The sequence below is a fragment of the Helianthus annuus genome, chromosome 12 (genome assembly GCF_002127325.2).
Source record: "Helianthus annuus cultivar XRQ/B chromosome 12, HanXRQr2.0-SUNRISE, whole genome shotgun sequence".
NCBI classification, from domain to species: domain Eukaryota; kingdom Viridiplantae; phylum Streptophyta; class Magnoliopsida; order Asterales; family Asteraceae; genus Helianthus; species Helianthus annuus.
Genome location: NC_035444.2, coordinates 70,256,517 through 70,284,386, shown reverse-complemented (window position 1 = coordinate 70,284,386; position 27,870 = coordinate 70,256,517). Strand labels below are relative to the sequence as shown.

Below are 27,870 nucleotides of genomic sequence, written 5' to 3'. Positions count from 1 at the left end.
CATCATGTTTGCAACATGTGTCTGTGCAAGATCCCAATCAGCCCCTAGAAAGTCAAACCTTATTGCTGTAAAAAGGATATTCAGATACCTCAAAGGTGCTCCCACATTTGGTATCTGGTATCCAGCTGATGGTAAAATTGAGCTTTTAGGTTTCTCAGATAGTGACTTTGCTGGATGTGATAAAACAAGGTAGTCCACTTCAGGAGGGTGCCAATTCCTAGGCAATTGCTTAGTGTCTTGGCAAAGCAAAAAGCAAGCAGCTGTTTCCACATCCACTGCTGAGGCAGAATACATAGCTGCTGCAAGCTGTACAGCCCAACTGCTCTGGCTTCAAAATCAGTTACTGGATTTTGGTATCACTGCCTTGAAGACACCACTTATGTTGGACAGCCATGCAGCAGAAAATATCATCAAAAATCCAGTTTCCCATTCAACCACCAAACACATCGACATCAGACATCACTTTGTGAGGGATTGCTATGAAAAAGGTTTGATTTCTCTACATCATGTTCCAACTAAGGATCAGATGGCAGATGTGCTAACCAAAGCATTAGACACATCCACCTTTGAAAGCTTGATCTCTAGGATTGGCATGCTAAACATGGAATAACGGGCAAAATCCTGTTTTTCTATGAATAAAAGCATTAAAATGTTTTCAGAAAATCAAAAATCCATCCTTAAAAATAGCTAAAAATGAATTTTTCATTAAAATCCTAAAAGTCTGCCATAACCACTGATGGGTTCAAAAGTCTGTGCTACTACAAAAGTCTGTCCTCTGCTGAAAATCATCCCCTATTCTCATTTTCCTTTGATAACCACTGATGGTCATAATCAGTGTTGTATCCACTGATGAGCTATCTACTGATAGTGAAAAGCATCCACTGTCCTCCATTATCATCACAACTACTGCCTTCACCAGTTGTTTTCACAAACTGTACTGTTCAAAAGTACTGTCCTTCACTTCACCAGGGGATGGCATGCGAATAGTACTTAGTGGTCAGACCTTTTGTAACTGCTGCCACGTCAGCATTCACTTTTCATCAATAAAACCCCCTTTCAAAACCCAAATAGGGTTTCACTGTCGAATTGAATTCTTGAAAATTCTCTTCTCAAAGCAGTTTCCAATCCATTCCATCAAATTTCTCCACATTCTCATCTTCGATTATCATCTTCAAAATGACAAAATCGAAATCATCCGCAAAATCTTCCAAAGGGGCCTCTCAAAAGGCTACCTCCACCGAAATCCCACACAAACCGTCTCATAATCTACTGGGTCTTCTCATAAAACCCGGCACCATCGATACATTTGACTCCATCCTTGATATTATCAACGCATCAAAGTACAAAACTTTGTTAACCGTTGATGCACCCATTTACCTGCACACTCAGAGAGAGTTTTGGAAAAATTGTACCCTTGAAAAACAAGGAGAAGATGTCATTTCCATTAACTCTACTCTGCAGAAGAAAGCAGTCCGAATAACACCGCAATCTATCTCTGAGGTCTTTCAGCTCGCTGATCAGGAAGGTACAGATTCTTTCCCTAAAAACGAGTTAAAAATTGACTTCATTGAGCGAGGGTATGCAGACACAATGATGAAGAGGGATACCTTAGAAAAAGGTTTCTTTCCTCCTGCAACAAGATTTTTATTCCATACCCTCCTCATGTGTGTTTCAAATAAAACCCCTTCTTTTAATGAAATACCACTGAAGATTCAAAACTTGGGATATGCTATTTTACAAGGAGAAAACTTTAATTATTCCAATGTAATCTTCAATGATTTGGTTAAAAATGTTGAAACAAAATCATTCTTACTGTTTCCAAGATTTTTAAGTTATTATTTTGAGAAAAAATTTAGTAAGAATGATATTGCGGTAATAAATCAAGGTGATTCTTTTCAAATAAAAAGCTTAACTTCTGAAACATTCACAAGAATGTCAACACCTTGCAAAACACAAGCAGAGGTGCCTGAGCAGATTTTAGCAGCAAACACTGCTCCTCAGGTATCTGCTGCTGAGCCCACTACTCAAGGTGATCAAGGTAGCCAAACAACTGCCTTGAAACCCACACTTAAAATCATCAAAAAACCACAGAAAAAGAAAAATCAAAAACCCCCCAAACCCATCAAAAAGGCAACTCTAGAGGATGAGATACCAGAGCAACTTCCTGTGACAGCACAAAAGTCACAACAAACCACTGCTGCTACTTCCTCACAGCAGTTGGTAAAAATATCTCAAACCTTAGCCGAAACTCCTCCTGTCTCTTCACAAAAAGAACAGGTTGTACACATAGGGTCACCACACCATGATGCTCTGGAAGCACTCGTTTCCATCATCCACAGCCCAATACCCGGGGCAATTCCGCTTTCTAAACCTACCTTCACATCCCCATTTCCCCCAAACACCAAACTACTGTTGGATGCAATTGATTTGAACCTAGCACAAACCAGTCCTTCTCACTCACCTGTTCATGAGAAAATACCTCAACATGAGACTGGGCTTGATGTATCAATCTTTGCTAACCCACCAACACAACCTGAGGAGGTTACACCCCTTGAATTACAAGTAACTCTTGTTGGTATTCCAAGTGAAGCAGCCACTACAAGTGTTGAACCTACAGGTTTACACTTGGACAGTGGTTACATCAATAAGACTTCCTTGGAGGCAATTCCTTCCATAACACCTCTGTTATCTGCTAGTGAGTTTATATTAACCACTGGTTCCATCAAAAAATTATTAAGTGTTGAAGGAAGAAGACCCCAGTACCAAGAAAAAGGGGCATCAGTTGTTGATGTTTGGAGTACACTCCCTACCTCAACTTCTGATAAAACCACTGCTAGTGGGAAATCAGATGATCCCATTAAATTGTGTGATGGTTTAAAGTACCAAGAATTGACAGACAGAGTTGAAAAACTGGATACCACTGTTGCAGAAATCAAAGACATGCTGCATCAGTTGTTGACAGTTCAAATGGTACAATCCACTGCTGTTCCACCTCAAGCACCTGCTCCACCACCAGCAGATGTTACAAATGAGCTCTGGAATCTCTTTCAACCATTTCTCCACCAACAACACCAGATGGCTGAGCAGCAGCATGAAAAACATGTTCAAGAGCTTAAAAATGTAATGGAGTCTAGGTACAAAGATACAAAGGATGACATTAAGGCTCTCAAGGCCCATCTGTTGACAACCACTAGCACTGCTCCTCCGACAGTTCTCTTCATTGATGAAATCCCCTCAGATAATGCCAAAAAGGGGGAGAAAATTAAGGAGTGGATAAAGAAAGGGATTGATAATGGGCTATATCTTGATACAGAAAAAGATGCAATGCTCAGAGAAATTCCCTTTCCAGATGGAAGCAAGAAGGTTGATGTGACCCAGAATGCACTTGATGATAGTATCATAAGTGTATAAAGGGACAGAGCGGCAAAGTATTTGTCAAGGTGGAATGAGGAGAAGAGAGCTTTCATAATGCTGAATGAACAGGGTTGTTCTGGTGAAAAGGATGTTCAAAATCATGTTCCAAAAAGAAATCTTACTAGAAAAGTAAGGAAACCCAAATCCACACCATCCAGTTTTCAAAAGCATACTCCAAAACCACCATCCAAAAGCCACCAACATCAAACCACCACTCAAACAGCTGTTGCAACCTCTGTTGTACCAACATCTGCTGGTACCTCAGTTCTTACAACAACTGCTCTCACTTCAACACACACCACTTCAACACACATCACTACCACTGCCTTATCACCACCAAAAACAACATCTCTACCATCACTTCCTGCCATAAAGCAGAAGACATCAGATGTTACAACATCTGCTGTAATGACAACAGTGGTTGAAACACCAGTTGTTTCAACAGCTGTTAGTCAGTCACAAACCACTGCCACTCAAATCTCTTCCACTGTTCCACCCAAAACATCATCTGCCTCTCCTAAAATAAAAAGGAGAAGGGTTATCATATCAGATGATGATTCTCCATCACCACCACCAACAGCTTCAAAATCCCAAGCACTTGTCACAGTTTCTAAACCCATTCCTCTTTCTTCAACTCAAATTCAAAAGCCATTACCTCCTACAGGTGTTGTGTTTCCTTTAGAACTCATAGCAGTTAGAGATGAAATCAAATCTTTCTACTATGAGGACAATCCTGCCAAAAGGAGCTTGCCTTCAGTTAGAGGATATCCTAGGCCAAACAACATTGAAGAATACTTGGAAATCAAAACCAAGCAAGCAGAGGATATTGCTAACAAAAACAAACAAGGGAAATCTGATAGGGAATTTCAGCAAAACTATTAGTTTCTCCTTACACAGGTCAGATCAATGGAACAATTTGCCAAAAATGTTAGTCAACAAATTTCAGAAAGGGCAGATGAGACCCTAAGAAAAGACTACATTGAAAATATCATGACCTACAAGAAATACAAGGGGGAGAAACACATGTATAAAAACTGGACCATTCCTGAGCTTGAAAAAGAAGTAGCCAGGATTCATGAAATGATCAAAGATAATGTCCAGCAGACTCCCCCTGAAAAATTCAAACAGTTTGAAGCTAAAAAGGCACTAGAGTTGAAGAGAATGAAAGAGGAGCTAATCACTGCTGATTATGGGTCAAAGAATTCTGTGTCAAAGTGGGGAGAAGATAGGGTCAGGGCCACCTATAAAAGGTTGGAGGAGCTCAGGAAGAAAGATCCAACAGCTCCACAAAAACCTGACTATTCCAAAGCAGAGGTTTCAAAAAGACCACCAAAGCTGCAAGCCAAACGAACCACTGCTCCTGCTGGTGCTGCTATCTACAAAAGAAGGAGTCAAAGCCAGTTGGGTGCTGAAACAGTTCAAGATTTAATTGCCGGAAATGACATTGTGAAAAAGGGCATTATGCTAATGTTGAAAGAAGAATCTGAACTGGAACAATCAGCAAGTACTGCTCAGACAGTCATGAACAGGCCAGCATCACCAAATTCCTCAACAAATAAAAGTCTCCCAAGAAACCCATCAGACTCAAAAGTACAAAAGTGGAAAACTGATAAACAGACCCACGTATTGACTATGATCAGGTCTGATGGCGAAGTGAAGAAATTAACAAGGGAACAAGCTCTTGCCCTGAGTCTTGAAGATTTGCAGGATCTCCTTGATCTTCCACTTAGCAGGGATGATGATGATACAGATGCCTTAACTTTTGAATTACAATTCAAAGGGCAGATAAGGGAACTGTTGTTGAGGCAATAAAGATCTACAATAATGAAGAGTTTTGGCATTAACTGTTCCAGGGGAGATTGTTGGGATTGAACCCTGCCAAAGGAACAGATAATGAAAGCCAAAACTGGATCAGAGCAATGGATCCAGAATAAGCAGATGTTTGGTTGCAAGTCTCTTCCCTTGAAAGTGGTTTCAACATCTGCTGACCTCCTATCTGCTGATCATGCAAACTGCTGACCTACAACTGCTGGTCAAGTTAAGGACTGATTGAAGAACTAAAGCTCTGCTGCTCAATCTACTGCCATGGTTCAAGCACTGCTGATCATGACAAGTACTGCTGGGTTCACAGCAGTGGAAGGATGCAGCAGCAGTTTATATTTGCTTTATGTATTGAAATGTAATATCAGTAGTTAGCATAGCAGTGTTTGTATAGATCAGGGGTTAGAGTTTGTTAGGAGGTTAGATGTCACTTTCATGGTGATGTCAGCTTAGATGCTCAGTGGTTTGCAAGTGCCTATAAATAGAACAGTACTCTGTACTGTTCTATTTAGCTCTTTCACCATCTTCTTTCTGCATGAACAAACACTGAGCTCGGGCTAAGGGGGAGTTTGCATATCATACACACATTGTAATCAGAGTTTGAAAATAAATTTAATCATTTGATTCACTGTTTGAAAATGTATGATTGAAAGCATTTCTTCTGTTTGATTGTGAAAAGTTTGCTTCCACTTAAATTCCGCTGCACTACTCTTTCATTTGTTCATCTAAATTCAAACACAAATCACAATCAATCCAAACTCAGATCCTAACAGTCATCGACAAGTTACTAGCACCGTTAAGCTTGATAACATACTCAGAATTAAAGAATTCGCTTAGATTGTCGATATACTGGTCCATTTTAAATTCTCACACAAATTTCAATTTGACCAGGATACGAATTTAGTGTTTTGGAGACTTAGCTTATACGTGTGTATCATCTCAGAATATACTCTTGTATCCAGACAACAATATTCAGTCTTACAAGTGAGTGCACACTAATGATATCTGTAATGGGGTGAATGCTAAACCATGAGAGCTCAGGTCAGAACTTCCGTTCGTGCAGAGAGATGATGGTTCGACTTTAGGTGAGTCCCGCTTGGGGATCTTTTTTTTCAACAGCACATGATTAGCATTTTGCAATGTTTCATCATTTTTTTATGCTGAGGGTGAGCTTTAAGATTAAAGCTAATTGCAAAGCATTATACGAGGACTAGGCTATTGCTCCCGCAAAATCAGAAGTCCTGGTATAATACCCCAGATATCATCACGTACAAAGACCTAGTATGTCAGAAATAGCATCTTTCAAACAAGATTGCAGGGGTTACCTATATATCCGAGAGATGTTCCCCACGAAATAAGCAAGTGGTTTATATCCCGAACAAACCTACTAAGTGTGTAAAAACCTATCGGCACATCATCAGCGAGACTGTTTAATGCTTTAAAACTTTACATTTCTTTAGCGTACCGTAACTGTCTAACTGTGTACTATCATTTTCCCTTTTTACATAAGCTCTTTTTCAGTTTTCTATTGTTTTTGGATTTTAACATATTTCATGTTTTTGGATTTTTTTTTGAATTTTTACTGTTTTTGTATTTTCTGGAAATAACCTGTATTTTCTGGAAATAACCTACCTACTCCCCCTAAATACCAAAACAAGTAAAAAATCAACAAACCATTGCAGATTGCTTTTCAACATCATCTACAGTGGTACCTTCATCAACGCCAATAATCCCATCCGACACCGATAAAAGCTTCATACCGTTCAGTTTTAACAAATATTTAAAACGAGTTTTATCAAACGCTTTGGTATGTAAATCAGCTTTTTGATTGTCAGTGTGGATTTTCTCAATTCGTATCAACTTCTTCTTGAAACAATCGCGAATGAAGTGATGACGAATTTCTATGTGTTTAGTTTTTGCGTGATAAACATGATTTTTAGTGATGTTTATCGCTGCCTCATTATCAACAAAGATAGGGGTGTTAAGAAATTGCAAACCATAGTCGCGCATCTGTTGCTGGATCCACAAGATCTGAGAGCAGCAACTGCTAGCAGATACATACTCGGCTTCACATGTGGACAAAGCTACAGAGGTCTGCTTCTTACATTGCCAGGTGACCAATCGTGGTCCGAAAAACTGACATCCCACTGTTGTTGATTTAGCGTTAACTTTGCAGCATCCGAAATCGGAATCGGAATACCCTTCGAGCGTAAAATCGCCTTCTTTTGGATACCACAACCCCAATGATGGAGTTCCTTTCAGGTAGCGTAATATCCGTTTCACAATCACCATATGCGAAGCTCTTAGGTTAGATTGAAATCTTGCTGCGAGGCAGGTAGGATACATGATATCGGGTCTTGAAGCAGTCAAGTACATCAGTGATCCGATCATGGAACGATACATCGGTTCATCTACCTTCCCTCCGGTAAGATCAGGGTTTATCCCATGGTTCGTCGCTAACGGGGTGGAAGCTGGAGTAGATCCTGATATCCCAAATTTCTCTAAGATATCATGAACATACTAGTCTGATGTATGAAAATTCCCTCAGGCAGTTGATCAACTTGAAGTCCCAAGAAGAATTTCATCTCGCCCATCGATGACATTTCAAATTTTTGCATCATAACTTTTTCAAACTCTTTGCACAAATCTTCATTTGTTGACCCAAATATGATATCATCTACGTATATCTGAACTATCAGAAGATGTCCGTCGACTTCTTTGGTGAAGAGAGTGGCATCCACTTTTCCACGGATGAAGCTGTTGGCAAGCAGGTGTTGAGACAATGTCTCGTACCAAGCTCTCGGGGCCTGGTGTAAACCATACAGCGCTTTATCCAGTAAATAGACCTTGTCTTTGTGGATTGGGTCGGTGAAGCCTGGTGGCTGTCCAACATATACCTCCTCTTTTACCTTCCCATAGAGAAAAGCCAATTTAACATCTAACTGAAAAACTTTAAATCCTTTCCATGACGCAAATGCTAGGAAGATTCTAATCGCTTCAAGTCTAGCGACAGGCGCATATACTTCGGTAAAATCTATACCCTCCTGCTGACTAAAGCCCTGGAATACGAGTCGAGCTTTGTTACGAATAATAACCCCTCGGTCGTCTTTTTTACACTTAAACACCCACTTGGTGTTGATCTTCCTGTGACCATCAGGCAAGTCTACTAACTTCCACACTCCCAATTTCTCGAATTGACTCAACTCTTCTTGCATAGCATTGACCCAAGAATCTTTAGTTAGTGCTTCCTTATATGTTCGTGGTTCGATCTGCGAAATAAAACAACTAAGTGAAAACTCAGTTTGTAAAGGAGCTACTGTAGAATAAAAACAAGTAAGGCTTTGGTCAATTTGTCGTCTAGTGCGAACGCCTGATTGCGATTCTCCGATAATCAACTCCTCTGGATGGTATGAAAGAGTTCTTGGCATCACCTCGCCTGGAACATCTAACTCGCCTTCCAAATTCATGACATTTTGATTTGCATCTTGTTCACTGACTGGAATTGTTTGACTTGAAATCTGGACCTGCTCCCCCTCAGAATCTGAATCCCCATGATCAAATATTGGTCTATTATCAGATTCCAAATTCTCATTGATTGCCGTCTGATTTTCAGGAGCATGTTCCTGTTCTGAAGATTGTTGAAGATCATCATGTTCTCCAGCATTTCTTGGACCGGCTTCATCATCATTTGAAGTTTGCCGTTGACTTTTAGAATATTCAGCTGGGAACCTTTCTTGTGATGACTCATACTCTCTCAGAATATCCAACTCGTCAAAGAAATCTGAATCTTCTTCCTCATCAAATGACTTCCACAGGGTATCATAATCATAACGCCATCTGTCACCAAGATAATGAGGTAGCATATTATAACCTTGACACTCAACATTATATGCTTCGATGATCTTCTTATAGCTTGGAACAAAGACTCGTTTCTTTAGACTTGCATCGTCCTGGCCGTTTCAATTAGCGTCCTGTTCTTTCGTTCTGCTACTCCATTTTGTTGTGGAGTGTAAGGAGCACTAAATTCTTGCAATATACCTCTCTCATCACAATATTCTTCCATTCTGACGTTCTTGAACTCTGTACCGTTATCACTTCTGATTCTACTGATATGGGCATGGTACAAGTTTTCAATTTTTTTGAACAACGCCATCAAGCTTTCAAACGTCTCATCTTTTGTCTTCAGAAATGATACCCACGAAAATCTGGAATAGTCGTCGGTTACTACAAGACAGTAGAGATCACCGGTTATGCTTTTGACGTTCACTGGACCAGAGAGATCCATATGAAGTCTCTCTAAAGGTCTCGAAACTGAATTGACTTTCTTTTGAGGGTGTGATTTCTTCTTTTGCTCGCCTTTAATGCAGCTAATGCACTCCCCTTCCAGATGAAAACCTTTCAAATGAACACCGTTTACCAAGTCATTGTGCACCAGGTGATTCATTTTTCGCAGGTGAATATGGCCCATCTTTCGATGCCATAACTGTGACTCCTTTTCTGTTGGTTTTGACATGAAGCAATGAGCCTGACCCGTGGTAGTAGTAGCTACACTCATGTCCAATACGTACAGATCATTGACTCTAGGTGCTCTCATGATAACCCACTCTTCAGGAACAACAAATCCTGGTTCCAAGATCAAACATTATTTGTCTGCAAAGTGCGTTGTATACATTCTATCACAGATCTGAGATATGCTCAGAAGATTATTCTCTAGCTCGGCGATGTAGTTCACTCTTTCAAATGTGACAATACCATTAGATAGAGTTCCTTCACCAACTATTCGACCACCTTGATTTTCTGCAAAACCCACATATCCTCCATTAAACCCTCTAACATCGTACAACAGGGTTTTCTTCCCCGTCATGTGCTGAGAAGCTCCACTATCCATAATACATTGCGAAAAGGATCTTGGAAGCTCCTGCACATGTCAAAAACACTTAGTTAGATTTTGATGCCACCCAAGCCTCTTTTGACTCAGGTAGCTGGACATTGAGGACAGTTCTTTTGGTGAACAACAGTGGAAAATTTTTGTCATTCATCTTTAAGCTCTCTTCAGTTCCAACCTCAACCTCTTTGTATAAGAAAAACTCATTTTTAGGAGGTTGACCAGATGGTTGGTCTTTCTTTTGAACATCTTTCTTTTCAGAAATGAGCATTTGTTCTTCAAGTTTCTCATAGTAATCCAAAGGAACATTCATCTTTGCTGGTGTAGTAGAAGATGATTGTTTTTCCGACTCTGAAACCTTTGGTTTTGAAGAACTTGTTTTCTTTTCAACAACGTTTGGCTTCCAAGTTTGTTGAGATGACGCAACCCGTTTGTAAAACTTGTCATTTTTAGTTACCACATTTTTCACAGGTTCAGTTTTGATTTTGGTGTTTTCATTTTTCAAAACTTTCTTCTCAACAAGCATTGGAGCTTTACCTTTTGCATCAGCTTTCATTTTCTGAATCTCAACAACTTCAGACTTAGGCTTTGAGTTGGTGCACTTTCGTGCAATGTGTCCAACTTGATTACATTTGAAACATGTTCGAGTATCAACTACCCGACTTGTACCTTCAGTCTAAGGCTGTGAGGCCTTCTTCTCAAAGAATTCTTCATTTGATTTTGAAAAAAAAATTTTGATTCTTCATCAGAAAGTGAACTTGAACTCGAACTTCTCACAAAAACCTTTTTCTCAACGAACTTTCTGTTTTCAACATTCTTTTTCTGATAATTCTTACCACCCTGATAACCACCCGACCATCTATTTTGATTGTTATTAGAAAAACGCGATGGTACAACAGGTTTTTATAGTAAGATTTATCTTTTTCAAAGTTCAATTGTCTTTCTGAATGTTTCAAACCTTCTATTTTAGACACATCAATCTCAATCAACTCGAACACATTTCTTAGTTTGCCAACATTCACATTCTCCAAAGGAAAATCACGATCCGAATACAACTTATCAGATCCTACCATCTTGTACATCACAAGATTAGGTTCTTCACGTAAGTTGTGTTTGGACTTTGATTTTGGAATGTATTTATCCAAAAAGCATTCATCATCCTCAGTAGTGTCACTTTCAGACTTTAAAACATTTTCAACCATGCTTTTGACAACTTCAGATTGGACACTATCTTCATCGGAATATGAAGTGAATGTGACATCAATTGTGTCTGGAAGCTTAACTTCATTAACTTCTTCATCATTTACCAACCCGGATTTTTTCTTTGACAATTTGTTTAAAACTGGTGGTGGAACCTGATGATACCCAACCCCAGTTCCATCCGAGTATACATCTTCGCCTGCTTTGTTCTTCCCAATTGGTTTAGGAACGATATGTTGAAGAACAAAACTTGTGGAGTTGTAACTGTTCAATTTCAATTGAATGCGTTCATTTTCAATTTTTTCTTCTTGAAACTGAAGCTTCAACTTAGCAATCTCATCCAGTTGTTGGTTGATTTGCTCTTCTTTAACCCTAAGAACTCCTGACAGTTGCACATTTTCTTTGTTAGTTTTACCATTTCTTTCATCAGGATCTTTTACCGTTCGTTTTAGCTTTTCAAAATTTCTGTGAGTTGACGATTTTCATGAATTAGCTTTTCATTTTCTTTCCTAATTCTTTCTACGTCATTTTTATCTTTTTCGATTTTCTCAGTTAATTCTTTTGATCATTCATTTGAAGCTTTTAACATTTTGTCACGGTTTAAGATCTGATCTTCAACGTCTCATACTCTTTTTGTCAGCTTTTCGGTCTTTTTACCGCTTAGGTAAGCAAGTGTACTACAAACCTTCCAATTTTTCATGCAATTTTTGCAGTCGCTCTCAGTTTTAGCTTTCTTACCTGATTCATTGATTGCATCATTCTGACTGACCTTGCTTTTAGACTCAGTTCTAGAACCAGAAACTACCTCTAGCTCTTTTGCAGCAAGTACTTTGTCAGCCATCTTCTTCAAATTTTCAGCAGTAAACTCCTGTGGCGTGTCAATAATCATGTCATCAACTTTCTTTGTCTGCGGCTCTTTCTCATTTTCTTTTTCTTTTTCTTTCTCTTCTCCTCCTCCCCACCACAATCTCTGATCTCCTTCTTCTTCTTCAGCAATTTGCTGGATGAGAGCATCAACACTAATAGAATCTGGATCAACTGCAATGTTTCCTTTGGGATCAAGGTAACATTCTCTAACAGCATCCCATCTCTTCGCCTTTTTAGCTTCTTTGTATGTATTATAGATTCTGCTCATCCTGTTTTGGGCTTTCATCCTTCTGTTGACGAATTTTTCTTCTTCTGTTCTGTTGTCTTTGAAAGGAACAATTTTTCTCACAAACGCATAGCCCACCGCATCCTCTTCTGGTAGCAGTTCACTCTAATCAAAACCTTCTTCATCATGAATAACAGCAAGAGCTCTTGATTTTTCTTTGGGGGCATCTTCAAGTTGTTTAATTCTGGGCGGTTCAGATTTGTTCTGATGATAGATTGCTCTTTTGTAGTAATCTTCACGAAATGGATTTGCAGTATCATCAGCAGATGCGTTTCGGCATTCACGTTTGAAATGTCCCTTTTGTTTACATCTGAAGCACGTGACCTTTGATTTATCAAAACCAAGTTTTGTGGAAGGTCCGCCAACAGAATGTCTGCCTATAATCTCCATGAACCTTTGTGCACGTCGGACCGCACTAGCCATACACCTCCTGATATCTATCAACTCCATTACTTCTGGGTCGATCTGATCATAGTCCTCCTTGGTGAGGTTAGTGTTTCCGATTTTACCTGCAACAAGACTCTCGTAAGATTCCAAAACGGATGCTAAAAACACCATTTGTTGTTTGGCAGATTCTTCACTAAAGTTTTGAGCATTTTTAAGATCAACAGCGATATTGCATTGAAACAAATTCTTCGAAGCTGACTGGCTTGGAGTTGTTGACGATGAACCACTATGAAAACCACTGCTTGAACTCTCTTGATTTGATGTGGTAGAATTTTCAGCTGAGAAAGCTGTCTTAGGAGGCACATTCTTCGGGATCATACTTCCTCGGTAATACAGCTCAACATTCTGCTGATATGAGGAATAATTTACTTTGTATGATTTCTTGATCTCCAGCTCATGACTCTCCAGTCTTTCAATTAACTGATCAACCGTCAGATCCTCCGACTTAATCATGTTCTTCAGCATCAAAGCAAAGTACTGCCAGTCTTTCTCATCCGGCAGTGAGTCAAAAAGTTTGTCAACTAATTCTTCTTGAGTATATATGATTCCGTGTCTTGCCGGCTCCATCTTCAAATGCCTGAATCTTTCAATCATCTTAGATACAGATTCATTTTTCAAACATCCAAACAAATCAAACACTTTTCTTAACAACTTCTTTTTGTTTTTTACAATCTCAGCACTACCCACACATTTCACTCTCAGTTTCTCCCATAGATCTTTCGCATTTGTGTACTCAATTAACGATATTATGTCGTCTCTCATAGACTGATGAAGCAATGCAATGCACTTTTGTTCAGCAACAAAACTTTCTACATCATCATTGCCTTCTATATTTTCATAATCCGATCTTCCCATATTGAAACCATTCTTCATGCTCTTCCAGCTTGGATACGCAAATGCTTTTATCCACTCTTCAAACCTTTTAGCCCATCTATTATATTCTTCAATTGCCATCAGTTTAGGAGGTTTGTTGTATGTCCCATAAGCACTTTCCACACTCAAAGCATCAAAAAGGGTTTTCTTTGCACTCAGATTTGAAACGTTTTCATTTGTGTTGTTTGATGTATCATCTCCTGTACTTCCCGTGAAAGCAAAGATGTCACTGAACGGATTCATAAACTCTTCCATCTTCACGTATCTGAAACAATCAACGAACACTTAGAAAAATTTTTGATTTTAACAAAGACAGTTTCAAACGGAATTTTTTCACGCGAAATTATCTTTCACGCGAAATAACTTTCACACGAAAATACTCTTCAAACGAAATACCCTTCACACGAAATTATCTTTCACACGAAATACACTTTTCGTGCAAAATAACTAGTTTGGTGCGAAATAGAGGTTCCAAGATGATTTCGTGCGAAATTAGGTCTAATTCCGTGCGAAATTATGTCTGATTTCGTGCGAAATTATGTCCACCAACTTAATTTCGGACGAAATACCAAATAAGATGTTGACTTTGTGCGAAATACCGTGATTTCGTACGAAATAAGACACTCAAAATTAATTTCGTGCGAAATTCCAGCTGACTATTTCATGCGAAATTATGATGACATCATCATTTCGGTCACCTTTTTGTCAAATTGATCAGGTTTTTGTTCGAATTTTGGTCCAATTCTTTCAAGGATTCATTAAAACAGTGTTTTACGTGATATATGTGAAATTCAATCCATTTTGTCTGTTAAAACTTGTTCAATTTAGAAAAGAAGGAGTAGAAGTGATGAAAATAAGCTGAATCGGTATGAACTCTTCGTCCTGAGCTCTGATACCACTTGTTGGATCGTCGTGTGACCCTAACAAGTTAATCAGAAGGGTTATACATCAATATCAAAGGCGGAATCAGTGATATCAACGTGAAACAGCTTGATTCTCCTTAATTATCCTTTTATTAATGATTTCAAAGCAATTCTGATCGTTTGACAAACTGGCAACACCTCGGCTCTGAAATCAAGACCGTTACAAATGAATCAGTAGGTTGGGTATATATAGGGTTGTAATTTCGTACGAAATAGGTAATGCTAATTTCGTGTGAAATTACACTTGTTAATTTCGTGCGAAATAGCATAAGCTATTTCGTGCGAATTTACCCTTAAACATCTAAAACCTGTTTTCCGACCTGCTGAACACTGGTTTATCCTATCTAGAGACATGACTCGATACAAGACAAAGTTAACAGACATTTATGCACCAACAGCTCACGGCCGTGAGGGAGCAAGAGAGGGAGAGAGAGCTTGTGTGTGTTGGTGTGTGAGAGATGAATGAGCTTAATCCTTCTTATAACCATGTTTAAGTTTTATCCAATGGATAATGTGTCATTAATAGTACATACAAGATCTCTAATCAATCTTCATGAGATCTAATGAAATAAAAAAAAATCACAAGTGGGGGACCCACTTGTGACCGTCAATTGGAGGGGGGGGGGTCTTGGTTGGGTATTAATGGATAGTTAAGTTAACTAGTTAGAATTTAAGTGTAGTGTTTAGTGTTCATGCATATTATATGTTATATAGTATGTTAGGGTGTTCGGGGATCATAACTAGCTCGGAAACATTAAAACAATGCTTCTAGTATAATTTTGATGTTTCGGGTAGTGTCCGGTTGTTCGGTTAGATACCGGTTCGTTAAAGTGTCAAACTATACCGTTTAGTGTTCTTTATGTACCCTTTTGTGACACTTTTAATTCCCGACACTTAGGAAAGCATTCAGGATCATTTAGTCATATTTTTGCATGATACAAGCTTGTTAAAAAGTTGATTTTTGCTGAAATATGCTGAATTCGGCACTTTATGTGGGTTTTAGTCACTTTCCGGCACTTAAACTATCACTTAGGCATGCAGTTTTGTGGTCCTTACTTCCCTACACACCATACTAGTGTAGTACTTGGTCTCTGGCCCATACTGGGTCTCAAAACACTGTCCGTCTATGTACTGAACTTCGTCAGCATTTTTCTGGGTTATCCGCTAACTGTGCTAGTTATGCTGTGTGCATCATTTATGTCAATATGGTTTGTATGCAAATACGATGTGACATTATGCAATATGTGATGCACATGTAAGTATGATGCAGTAATCAGAAAGCAGTCATTTGCAATTCAGCACGGTCACTAAACACTAATCATGGTTAATTAAATTGTACGGATACCTGGATGATTTTTGACGGTTGTCACACACTGAACATCACCTCAGCCCAACCCCCCATCACTCAGGGAACCAGCCAGGGCGGGGCAACTCAACTAGTACAACCCGTTAACATGGAGGACGACGACCTCACCAGACCTTATAAACCTGTGGAAGCCACTTTCAAGTCCAAGTTTACAAGGAGAATAGCTGAGGCCCCAATTAACAAAAAACCCAAGATGCATCAGACAGTGGGAAAATACGATGGTTTAGGTGACCCTGATGACCATCTCAACCTGTTCAAGAGTGACGGGGAAGTAGCCTGCTGGCCCATGCCTCTTTGGGTGCAAAATGTTTGTCCAAACGCTGGTAGGGGCAGTGCGAGTATGGTGGGATAGTCTACTAATTGGAGAAATCGATTGCTTTGAGGACTTAGAGTCCAAATTCACGTTACAATTCAGTCAACAGAGACGACACACAAAAGATCGAAATGAACTCCTTCACATCCGTCGGCGAGACAATGAAACAGTGGAGAGTTTCATTGTTAGATTCAACAAAGAAAGCCTGGCGATCCCAGGTATCACAAACGACCTTGCCTGCGGCGCCTTTTTACAAGGAGTAAATGATGATGAGCTATTAAGGACCCTCTACGGAAGGGATGGCATGCCCTCTACCATAGACGAAATCCTGAGGATAGCCAAGGTGTACGTTACACAAGAAAAAACTGTGGCAGCCAGTCACGCAGCTAACAGGAAAAAGGAAGCCTAGAAAAACCAAGACAATAGAGAGCAGCGGAACTCTAAGGGCAAAGGTAGAGGAGACAGGTACCAAAAAAGTGATAGATCAGACTCGCGATATGATAGATCCAGGTGTTCATATTCTAGAAACGAATCCTCCTCTAAGCCGCGGTCTGATTACCCTAATTTGAGCAAAACGCCGGCAGAAATCCTGGCCTCCAAAAACCTCAAATTTAATCCTCCCAAGCCATTGAAGGACGCTCCCAACAAAGACACTAGTAAATATTGTGAATATCACAAGGGGAGCGGTCATGATACCAACGATTGCTATCAGTTGAAGAAGCAAATCGAGTATTTTGTAAAGGCGGGTAAGTTGGCTCACTTGGTTCGAGACATAAAACAGGGCCCACCCCCCAATAAAGAAGAGGCTGACAAAGGGGCGGGCAAGAGACAGCGGGAGCTAAATATGGTATACACCGATAAGGGAAGGGAGCGAAACGAAGTTTCTCTACACTCGAACCCTGGATGCTGGCAACCATGACAATCGAACCACGCATAGAGGATTTACACCTCACCACTGATCCCCTAATCATATCCGTCGCGGTAGGCGACTATAATAGGAGAAGAATCCTGGTAGACACTGGGAGTTCTGAAGACATCATCTACAAACACTGTTTTAACATAATGCAACCAGAAGATAGAAAATTGCTCGAGTCGGTACATGCCCCCATTAAGGGGTTCACCGGAGAAAAGGTTGATCCAATCGGCCAAATTACCTTCCCAGTAACATTCGGACAAACCCCCTGGGAAAGAACCATACTCCTCAGGTTTCTTATGGTACGCGCTGAGTCTTACCACAATGTAACCATTGGAAGGTTTACCCTGGGAAAACTTGACGCAGTAGTTTCCACGGCGCGTGGGTTCATGAAGTTTCCCACCCCGCGGGGGATTGCAACGGTATACCGTGACAAGCTGGGAGAAGTTTTAGATACAAAGAGGTGCCAACAAGGACCTACGGGTGCAATTGGCCCGGAAAGGTGGGTTTTAAGCACACGCCATCCTGAGCAAACAGTTACAATAGGAGACAACCTCTCTCCCGAAGTTAAAAACAATTTGAAACAATTTCTAAGGAGGAACGCCGGTATCTTCGCCTTTGAACACTCTAACATGACCGGGATACCCTGGGATAAGGCAGAACACAAGTTGGCCACGCTCCCAGGCATTAAACCCGTCACCCAGGGGAAACGTAGCATGGCCCCTGATCGAGAGGTGGCGGTAGTGAAGGAAGTACGCAAGCTGGTCGAAGCTGGAATCCTCAGAGAAACTAAATATCATACATGGATATCGAACCCCGTGATGGTTAAAAAACCAGATGGCACATGGCGGATGTGCATTGACTTCAAAGATTTGAACAAAGCTTGTCCTAAAGATGCTTATCCGCTGCCCGAAATGGATTTCAAAGTTGACTCGTTGGTCCCTTATAGGTACAAGTGTTTCTCTGCCATTCTATAACAACTCTCCAAAATAATTCCAATACCCTAAAGATCTTTAAAATATCCCAATACGTCCTAAAATACACCTCGAATACGAAAACGGGCCCCGAATACCTTTATTTTTATTAAATTTAATTAAAAATCAAATTTTTTAGGCTGTGGCGGGCCGCAAAGACCTAGCCTTGGTCTTACGCGGGCCGCGAGCGCCTTGACAAGAACACGTGGCGAAGCTAGATCGGTGACAAATCAAGGCTAGGCCCTACGGACCCTATGTCGTGGGCTGCATAGGCCCTCCCTTTCTCTTTCGCGGGCCGCGAGGACCTGGTCGAGCAGCCCTATATAATGGGAGCTCAGGCCTTCAGTTTACATCGTTCATTTCTCAACTTTCTCTCTCGAATTTCTATGTAGTATAAGCTATTCTCGGGCATAATACCCCCTAAATAACGAAGTTCTGCCTCGTTGTAAGTATCAATATCCCGGTTACGTATTGGATACGCTGCCCGATTGATCTAGGGTTCCGTAACGGCTGTCGTGGTTCTGCCCGACATAGTCGTTGGAATGCCATCTCGGGGAGGGTATTAGTAATGTAAATATTGGGTTATTAAACTAACGCGTGTGCATTTGTGTAATTTATGGATAATCACCAGGAAATCCTTAAGGAAAACCGTAAGACAGCAATGTGAGTAATCTCCTTTTTGTAAACCTTTTTGCAAACCATTTTTACAAAACCTCATATGATTAACATTATATTAAACAGTAATTGAGTATTTGTATTCTACAATTATCGTCAGTATGTTGGGGTTTTGCATACAAAATTTGTTACTACACTGTGAGTAGTAACATGACCACAAGTCGGGTTGACATTACCGTGAGTGGTAGTTAAAGTAGATGGAAACAAATGTAATTGCGCGACCACCCTCAATACTGTACAACAGTTTTTACTTTGATTAAACTTGGATTCACTCACTAGTATTTCCCACTGACAAAATGTTTTTAAACGCGTTTTAGGTAACAAAATGTGAAAGCCAAATAGAAGCTAGTTGGACAGCACTGAAGGCTTGGAAAAGTGGCTATAAAGTTACCTAAAATAAAGATGATGTTTTTATCTAAATAAAATAGGGTTTATCCCTATAGAATGTGTGTACTTGAAAGTTGGGATTTTCCCATGTGTTTAATATTATAAAAGCGTGGTATTTTACTCTGATAAAATATTTCCTAACTACGGTCCTGATGTAATTTCCGCTGCCAAATTGATAAACACCGATACCACCGAAAATGGCCGCGGCCGCCCGTTCCCGGTTAATTAGGGGACGAGGGTTGCGACAGAAGGTGGTATCAGAGCTAAGCCACTAATTCAGCCACTGAAGTGTTCTGCTGACACCAAGATATTATTCAATATGTTAGGAAATTAATTACGAAACTACGTGCATATTTGTATATTATCGTTGTGTGTTATTGGACTATTTGTTAGTTTACAGTATGAGCGACCAAGGACCTTCCGACGCCTACCGTCAGTTGTCCAGCTCACCTAGTAGCGAAGGCACCTCTTCACAGCCTAACCTCTCAGGGTATTCAGCTAACAATGAAGATGGGATATTCGTGTTTAAGGCTCAGTCTGAAGAGCCATTCCCTCCTAAGAAGAGAGGATGGTTCAGTAGAGGTGCGCATAAACGTTGGAAAAGGATGAAAAAGTTACAACAACAGCATGCTCTAGCAGCCGTTAAGAGAGAAACAGATGCTCACACCTAGGATATGCTCAACAGGAGTTTAGCAAATTTCCATATCCTCGCAACTACAGTTGCAAACCCTAACATGGAGCAACTCATAGCACCCCAGCCCTTACCACTGTTTCCCACACAACCAATGGAAATTGAAAACAATCCAGAAAACCAATTCCCAGCACCAGCCTTTGACCCAGCAGATGTACCTAGAATACCAGCCTTAGACCCAAACTACGACCCGTGGTTTAACGACCATAGGGATTCCCAACAACGCTACCCAATACCAGAAGACGAACCCATTCCAAACCTAGCAGCCTACCCAGACTTGGACCCTCTAGATCCCTACTATGATAACGACCAATACATTAGGGAAATTATAGAGAATCCTTACCCTTATCAAGAACCCATTCCCTAGTTCCCAAACCCAGTACAGCCCCTGCACCCCCAATGAGCACAGAGAATGTGCAAGAACTCCGAACCTTTGGTGAGGAGATTTTAGAAGGTAGTGAGAGAATGAGGCAGATCGGAGAACGTCTCGTCTGGAAGTATGACGAGCGTAATACGGAGTTCTGGATGAACCCATATCAGTGATGGTGATAGTAATAATAATAAATAATAATATATAATATGTGTGTATGTTTGAAAAAAAAATCTAGACAATAGCTATGGATGCCTAATAGTATTGTAATTTCAATTTCAGTTGTATTGTAATATATATGGATGCATAGTACAAAATAGTAAGTCGCAATGTTTGACGATTTTGATCAATATGTGTGTTGTGTGATTGATTGTATTAAATATTATCTTGTGATATTAATAATTGGCAAATGTTTAAAATTCAGATGGACAACGAAGTGAACCAGGAAAAACAGAATAACGATAACTAGAATAACAACGATAACCCGAACAACAATAACAATGGAAACCAAGTGGATAACAGTGCCATCCAACATGTAGTGGCACAAGGAATTATAGACGCAATGCCATATATTATAAAAACGGTTAAGGAAGCGGAAAATGAAAGTGATCATGGTAGTAAACGACCTACTGAACCTGATCACAGCGTAAACAATGGACCCATACTTCAAGTGCCCATTCCCAAAAGAAGAAGAACCATGTCTTATGGTTGTTCTTATAAAAAATTTTGGTCTTGTAAACCAATGGAATTCTCGGGCAATGAAGGGGCCGTTGTAGCTCTACGCTGGATAGAAAAGATTGGGGCAGTCTTAAAAATAAGAAAGTGCGCAGAAGAGGATAAGATAATGTTTGCTTCCAATCTGTTTAAGAACTCAGCCTTAGAATGGTGGAACACTATCCTTGAATATAGGGGAAGTGACAAGGTTTACAATATTGAATGGGAGGAATTTAAGAACATGGTGGAAAGGAAATTATGTCCTCCCAATGAAAAAGAACAGATAGCAAATAAATTCTTAAACCTTAGAATGATAGGAGTAGATAGTAAGGTTTACACTACGTTATTCTTTGAATATGCTAGAATAGTGCCAACCCTTGCTTCACCAGAACTAGTATTAATCTCCCGTTACATCTGGGGATTAATCAATGAGATTAGGCATTTAGTCAAGGCAGCTAGACCTTAAACTATAGAAAGAAGCTGTAGAACTAGTAAATACCTTGACTGATGAGTTAGTACGTACACGAGAAGAAGATCAGAGGAGGAACCTAGCTCAAAGACTTACCCAAGAATTTCGTTATAGAAATTCCAACCATGGGAAAAATGTAGGTTCTACCTGTGCACCCTGATGTGTGTCGGTGCGATATAATTTTGATGAGTATTTAAGCCCCTTTTTACACTTTTAGCCAAGTTTTAAATTTATAAAACACGATATTTACTAACACTAAACACACATATGGGCAAGTGCACCCATCGTGGACGTAGTATAGTGTTGGTAAGATACCGAGGTCGTCCAAGGACACAAGAGCTTTTAGTACCGGTTTATCCTCAACGTCTAATCAAATCAAAAGGTTAGAAAAATGTTTAAACTAAGAAAAATAAAAACTAACTAAATGCTGAAAATAAAAATAAAATAAAAACAGATAGACAAGATGAATCACTTGGATCCGACACGTGTATTAGTATAACCTTGATTATTTTTGCACTTTTGCACTTGTTTAAGAGATTATCTTAGTTATTGTAGTAGGCCCCTCTTTTGAAGGCGACGTTACCCTCAACCCAGTAGTTTGAGTCAGCAAGGATACAATCCTAAAGGGTCGGATTATTGAAAGATAATGAATTAAGTTATTAATGCAAATTGTGGTAGGCCCCGCTTTTGGCGGTGACGTTACCCTCGGCTAAGTAGTCTGAGTCAGCAGGGATACAGTCCTAAATAGCCGGGTTATAGTATTAATAGTAGTTAACTTATGAGGGGGTCAAAGAGTTTGGATCCCCGCCATCCAATACCTATGGGCATTGAAGGAGATCCTACTAAATTTGACCCAGGTCCCAAGCAGGACCTCTAAACGCTGAACAAGGGCAAGACCCTTACCAAACCGTTCCCTTAACCCCGACCAGGTAGCCAACATACCTCCATATAGACCGTGGAGATATGAATGGTGAAAATCTTTTATTTTATATAGACAGTAAAATAATGCCAAGACACCACGGACAAACGATAAGGAAAGATCACCTTCAACATAAGTAACTAGTTATTAAAGTCATTAATACAAAACCAAATAAAAAGTGCAAAAGATTAAAAATAAAAAGTATTATACTAAACACTTGTCTTCACCAAGTGATGTAAGAGACTTAGGCAAACATGGCCTTGATTGTCAAGCACTCTTACGATCAACCTTGGATCCCGAGACGACTCACACACTCTACGATGGACAATGGATGATGGTGGTGGATGATGGTGTTATGGTGGTGGTGGGTGGTGGATGAAGTGTGAGAGAGGTGGTGTGCCAAGGGATGAGAGAGAATGAAACCAAGCTCCTCTATTTATAGGCTGAACAGAAGGCTGGACACGGCCTCGTGTCCGCTGGACACGGCCCCGTGCCCTTCTGACATTCTCTCTCTTCATTAATTGTAATTCGCAATTACAATTAATGCGCCTGCTGTACTTTCACCACGCCCCCGTGCCCGCTGGACACGGCCACGTGGTGGGCAATGGAAGCTTCTACTGGTTTGTCTTTTCTGCTGCTTCCTAGGCACGCCCCCGTGTTCGCTGGACACGGGGCGTGTTCAGACTCTGTTTCTTCTCCTTTGCTTTGGGAGGTGCCGTTGAGGGTCCGGGCAGTCTACTTTTGTTCCTTTTCTTGTATTTATGGTAGAATTAGTTGTCTTTTTGCTTCTTTTGTGATTTTGAGCTCATTTCATCCTGAAAATACAAAAGGAAGACAAAAACACTCTTTTTCCAACATTAGTACTTAAAAAGGGTTAGTTTTATGCCTTAATTGATGTGATTTATATGTTGCACTTTACACACATCAAATACCCCCACACTTGAACTTTTGCTTGTCCTCAAGCAAAACTCTTTAAATGTGGCTTACACTCCCAAATGGAATAGGTAGAAGAGAAGTTTTTAGCTTGTCCTAGAGTGTCGGGAATCCAAGGTCTTTGTAAGTTTTATTTTTATTTATTTACAATCCTATTCGTTATGATTTATTTTGAACGTTTCATAGGATAAATTACTTATTTGGGCATAGCATGCCTTATTAAAATTCCATTTATATACAAGTTCACATACCTCACGGGAGATCACTCAACACTCGGCCGAAGGTGTATATTTTAGTGAATTACTCGAGAGCGGCATGGAACTTACGCCTTCCATAGGCTTGCCAAGCAATCAATCCTCCTCCTTTTTAACTTTTTACCTTTGTAAATATCAAGAGGACTTTTTGGGGTAAAGGGTTAGGCTTGGGTTAAAGGTGGGTGGTTGGTTAGTGGTTAGTAAAAAGGGCGAAAATCGTAACAAGCGTCGGTTTTCGTGAAATACCTTGTTTTTAGTGACTTTTTATTTTTGAAGTATTTCTCCAAACAAGCTTTTATATAGCTTTTGTTTGTTTTTGACTTCATCACTATTTTTTTTTTTTGATCGTCACATAAAAAGGTGAGTTTACGAAAAAGCGAGCTTGTTACTAAAATAAAGGGTGAAAAATAAAAAGGTTTTTGGTGGGTAAAAAGGGTTTTGGGGTAATGAAATGAAAGGTTTAGGCTCAAAGGGGCTATCTAGGGGGATTTTTGGGTAGGTGATAAAAAATGAAAAATAATGGTTTTAAAAGAAAATGGTTAGTCCTAATGCCTCCATCATTTACTTACTTGGGTTTAAGTTGGTAAGGACCGGGAATGTATTGTCGTGGCAAGTTCTAGATTTGTAAGAACCGAGCGGCTATTCACACAAGAAACGAAAAATGAGCATTTAGTCTAAATATGTATATTTTTATGCTCAATAAAGGCTCAAAACTCACTTTTGTGGGAATGGGTTTTTAATGTGACCAAGTATATATAATCAAATTTTTAACTAGACTTGTTATGTCGTTTCATAATTTTCTTATGTTGGTTCTTTTTTTTATCACGACGCTATCGGTTGTAAACTTGTAAAAATATAACCTTTTTAGAACTTGTTATTCCCAACTTAAACTAAGACAAGTAAAAAAAAAATTGAAAAAGTTTTTGAAAAAATTTGGGGTGTTTAGCGGTTCCAATATAGAGTTTTGTGTAAGGCTTGTGTTTAGGATTTGCAAAATTCAAGGTTTTTGCATCCCCCCCACACTTACATTACACATTGTCCTCAATGTGTCCAAAAATAAAGTTTTTGGTTGATTAGAATGTGTAAAAGTGGGTTTAAAAGCAAAGATTTATGTTACTGGCATCCTGGACACGGCCCCGTGTTGACCGGGCACGGCCCCGTGGTCAAGTGCCAGTAACAAAAATTAGGGAATTGAAACAGAAGGCTGGACACGGGGGCGTGTCCGCCGAACACGGCCCGTGTCCAGTTACCTGAACTGGGTGATTTTCTGCTGGGGGCTCAGCACGGGGCCGTGTTGGTTGGGCACGGCCCGTGTTGAGCCTTCTGTGATGGAGATTTTTGTCGGATTGCTCTGTTCTTCTTGCATGGTTCCATTTTTCTCGTTCCCTTTTTCATCCATTACCACCATGAGTGTGTTTTATTCTGCAAAAACTAAAAGATTAAACTAAACTAAGGATAGTTCCGCGGAATGCCTCCGTGGTGCGCCACGTTTATAAGGGTCCTTGGCTAGACCCGAGTCGAGGTTATATATCTTCTGAGTGGGATGCCTAGCTTCCCATGTTACACCGTCGGAGAGCGGCATCCAGGCTCGAATCAATAACCTTCATGTAATTGACTGGGTCGTCGTCCTCTATTCTCTTCCCAACTCCGAACTTCACCTCATCATCCCCATACCTCAAAGTGAGTGTCCCGTCATTCATGTCTACCACTGCTTGTGCCGTGGCAAGGAAGGGTCTCCCTAGTATAAGGGGGACCTCGGTGTCTTCCTCCATATCGAGTATGACAAAGTCAACTGGATAAACGAATCTGCTTACCCTTACCAAGACATTCTCGATGACACCTTGTGGGAACTTGACGGATCAATCAGCGAGTTGTATGCTTATTTTTGTAGGGCTCGTGGTTCCCAAGCCAAGCCTTTTGAACATTGATGAGGGCATGAGGTTAATGCTAGCCCCTAGGTCGGCCAAGGCATTGCGAACGGGTGATTCCCCTATTGAGCATGGAATCGTGAAACTTCCGGGATCGATTTTCTTTTGGGGTAGTTTATTGAGTACGAGGGCAGAGCATTCTTCGCCTAAATTAACTAATTGCAAATTTTCAATTTTCTTTTTATGGGTAAGGAAGTCCCTCATAAATTTAGAGTATTTGGGCATTTGGGTTAGGACTTCGATAAAAGGAATATTGACATGCAACTGTTTTAACAGACTTTCGAATTTTGCGAATTGCTCATTGGTCTTTTGACGAATTAACCTACCGGGGTACGGAACTCGAGGAGCCTTGGTAGGCTCTGGTGATGGAGGAGAGTTCTTTTCCTGCAGAGGTGTTGGCATCGTTTCTTCCGTAGGTGGCGGTACTTCTGCAGGCCCTACGGTGCGGTTTCGTAGTGTGATGAGGTGAACTTGCGCCTTTGGGTTTGTTTCGGTATTGCTAGGTAATGCGCCTTGCGGTCTCTCGGAAAAGTTTTGAGCTATTTAATTTATTTGTTTTTCTATGTTTTGAATGCTAGCTTGTTGATTCCTAAAATTAGACTCTAATTGTAGAAATCTTTCCGAGTTTTTCTTATCAGTGTCAGAGACGAGGCGAGATATAGTATCTTCGAGCCTTTCTCGTCCACCTTGTTGTTGAGTGAAATTTTGTGACTCGTTTCTTGATTGCTGAAAGTTTGTTCGTTGGGTTTGTTGGTTACTACTATTGTCGGGTTCCCTCCAACCAAGGTTTGGGTGGTTTCGCCATCCTTGGTTGTAAGTTCCCGTTGGAGGACCTGACGGCCTAGGTCTATTATCAATGTAGTTTACCATTTCTTGTTGATCGTCCGTTTCTTTCATGCAACTCCAATTTTCATGTGACCCACCACACCCTTCGCAAGCCATAACCGAGACGGTTTTTGTCATTTCTAATTTTTTTATTTTTGAAGAAAGGGCCTCGATTTGGGCTTGTAAAGAAGTGCTTTCGTCGACCTTATGGGCGCCCGGGGCGATAGACTTATTTCCCCGGGGGGTGTGCCATTGAAAATTGGTTTGAGCAATTTCCTCAATCTGATTATATATTTCATGTGGGCGTCGGTTACCTAAAAGTCCCCCGGAGCTAGAATCAAGTGTCTGCCTAGTGTGTGGCAACAATCCATTGTAGAAAGTGGATACTTGTTGCCATATTGCGAGGCCGTGATGGGGACACTTGCGTAATAGCTCCTTGAACCTTTCCCAAGTTTCATATAAGGATTCCCTGTCCTCTTGTGAGTATGTATTAATTTCAGTCATTAATTTAGCAGTTTTAGCAGGAGGGAAATACTTATATAGAAATTTTTGGGCTAGTTCATCCCAGGTGTTTACCGAACCAGCTGGGAGGGCGTTGAGCCAAGCTTTCGCTTGGTCTTTTAGTGAGAATGGAAACATACGGAGGCGGATGGCGTCGTTTGATGCTCCATTGATCCGAAAGGTATCACATATTTCTAAGAAATTAGTTATATGTAGATGGGGATCCTCGTCCGCAAGCCCGTGGAAGGTTGCGGAGTTTTGGAGCATTTGTATCAAATGCGGTCGAAGCTCGAAGTTATTGGCTTCGACATTCGGAGCATTGATAGCGGCGCCTAGATTACCTACGGTGGGCCGTAGATAATCCATAAGGGTACGTTGGTCCGCCATTGGAGGTGGATCACCCGAAACCTTCTCTTGGTTTTTGGCTTTTAACCTTTTTCTGAGAAAGCGTTCGGGTTCTTCTAATGGTTCTTTTATGTCTTTATTGGAACTGGAGTTCATACACTACGTGAGGTTGGCGTCGGGTTCCAAGTCCTGCAATAAAAACAGAAAAGAATGTTGGTCAGAAGGTTCACCACGGCCCCGTGTTGAGCGAACACGGCCCCGTGGTCGGAATTACAGTGATTGTTTTTCAGATCCCAGTTACTGGAAGTTGGACACGGCCCCGTGTTGCACCGGCACGGCCCCGTGGTCAGCCTTCTGTAACTTGAAAAACAAAAACTGCCAGTAACGATGCTGAGCACGGCCCGTGTCCAACCAGGCACGGCCCCGTGCTGAGCTCTGCAGAAGCTGAAAAACTAAAAAAAAAAAATCCTAAAAAAGTAAAGAAAAATAAAAATATGATTAGGCCGCTGATTCCTAAATTTCTTAAAATCCTTGTGTCCCCGGCAGCGGCGCCAAAAACTTGATGTGTGTCGGTGCG

At 40.5% G+C, this 27,870-nt stretch overlaps 2 protein-coding genes and 1 non-coding gene across 3 annotated transcripts; 2 read left to right on the top strand and 1 right to left on the bottom strand.

The window, feature by feature from the left end:
* Positions 1-9,877: 9,877 nt before the first annotated feature.
* Positions 9,878-12,473, bottom strand: LOC110893075. The gene is made up of 2 exons (XM_022140195.1): positions 12,006-12,473; positions 9,878-10,153 (listed from the first exon to the last, which is right to left on the bottom strand). Exons 1-2 carry the CDS (start codon positions 12,471-12,473, stop codon positions 9,878-9,880), a joined length of 744 nt encoding a protein of 247 aa, XP_021995887.1.
* Positions 12,474-17,310: 4,837 nt separating this feature from the next.
* On the top strand, positions 17,311-18,285 carry LOC110893076. Its single transcript, XM_022140196.1, has one exon. It carries the CDS (start codon positions 17,311-17,313, stop codon positions 18,283-18,285), a length of 975 nt encoding a protein of 324 aa, XP_021995888.1.
* Positions 18,286-26,850: 8,565 nt separating this feature from the next.
* LOC118485288 lies at positions 26,851-26,957 on the top strand. Its single transcript, XR_004875593.1, has one exon. It is a non-coding gene; the product is annotated as a small nucleolar RNA R71 (small nucleolar RNA).
* Positions 26,958-27,870: the final 913 nt, after the last annotated feature.

What these genes read in the sequence shown, in the direction of transcription:
- LOC110893075 (XM_022140195.1), bottom strand. Translation starts at nt 12,473, where the DNA reads ATGAAAGCCCAAAACAGGATGAGCAGAATCTATAATACATACAAAGAA. An exon ending in ATTGCATGAAAAATTGGAAG is followed by an intron (nt 10,154 to 12,005) that starts GTTTGTAGTACA and finishes TGACATGTGCAG; the next exon opens with GAGCTTCCAAGATCCTTTTC.
- LOC110893076 (XM_022140196.1), top strand. Translation starts at nt 17,311, where the DNA reads ATGACAATCGAACCACGCATAGAGGATTTACACCTCACCACTGATCCC.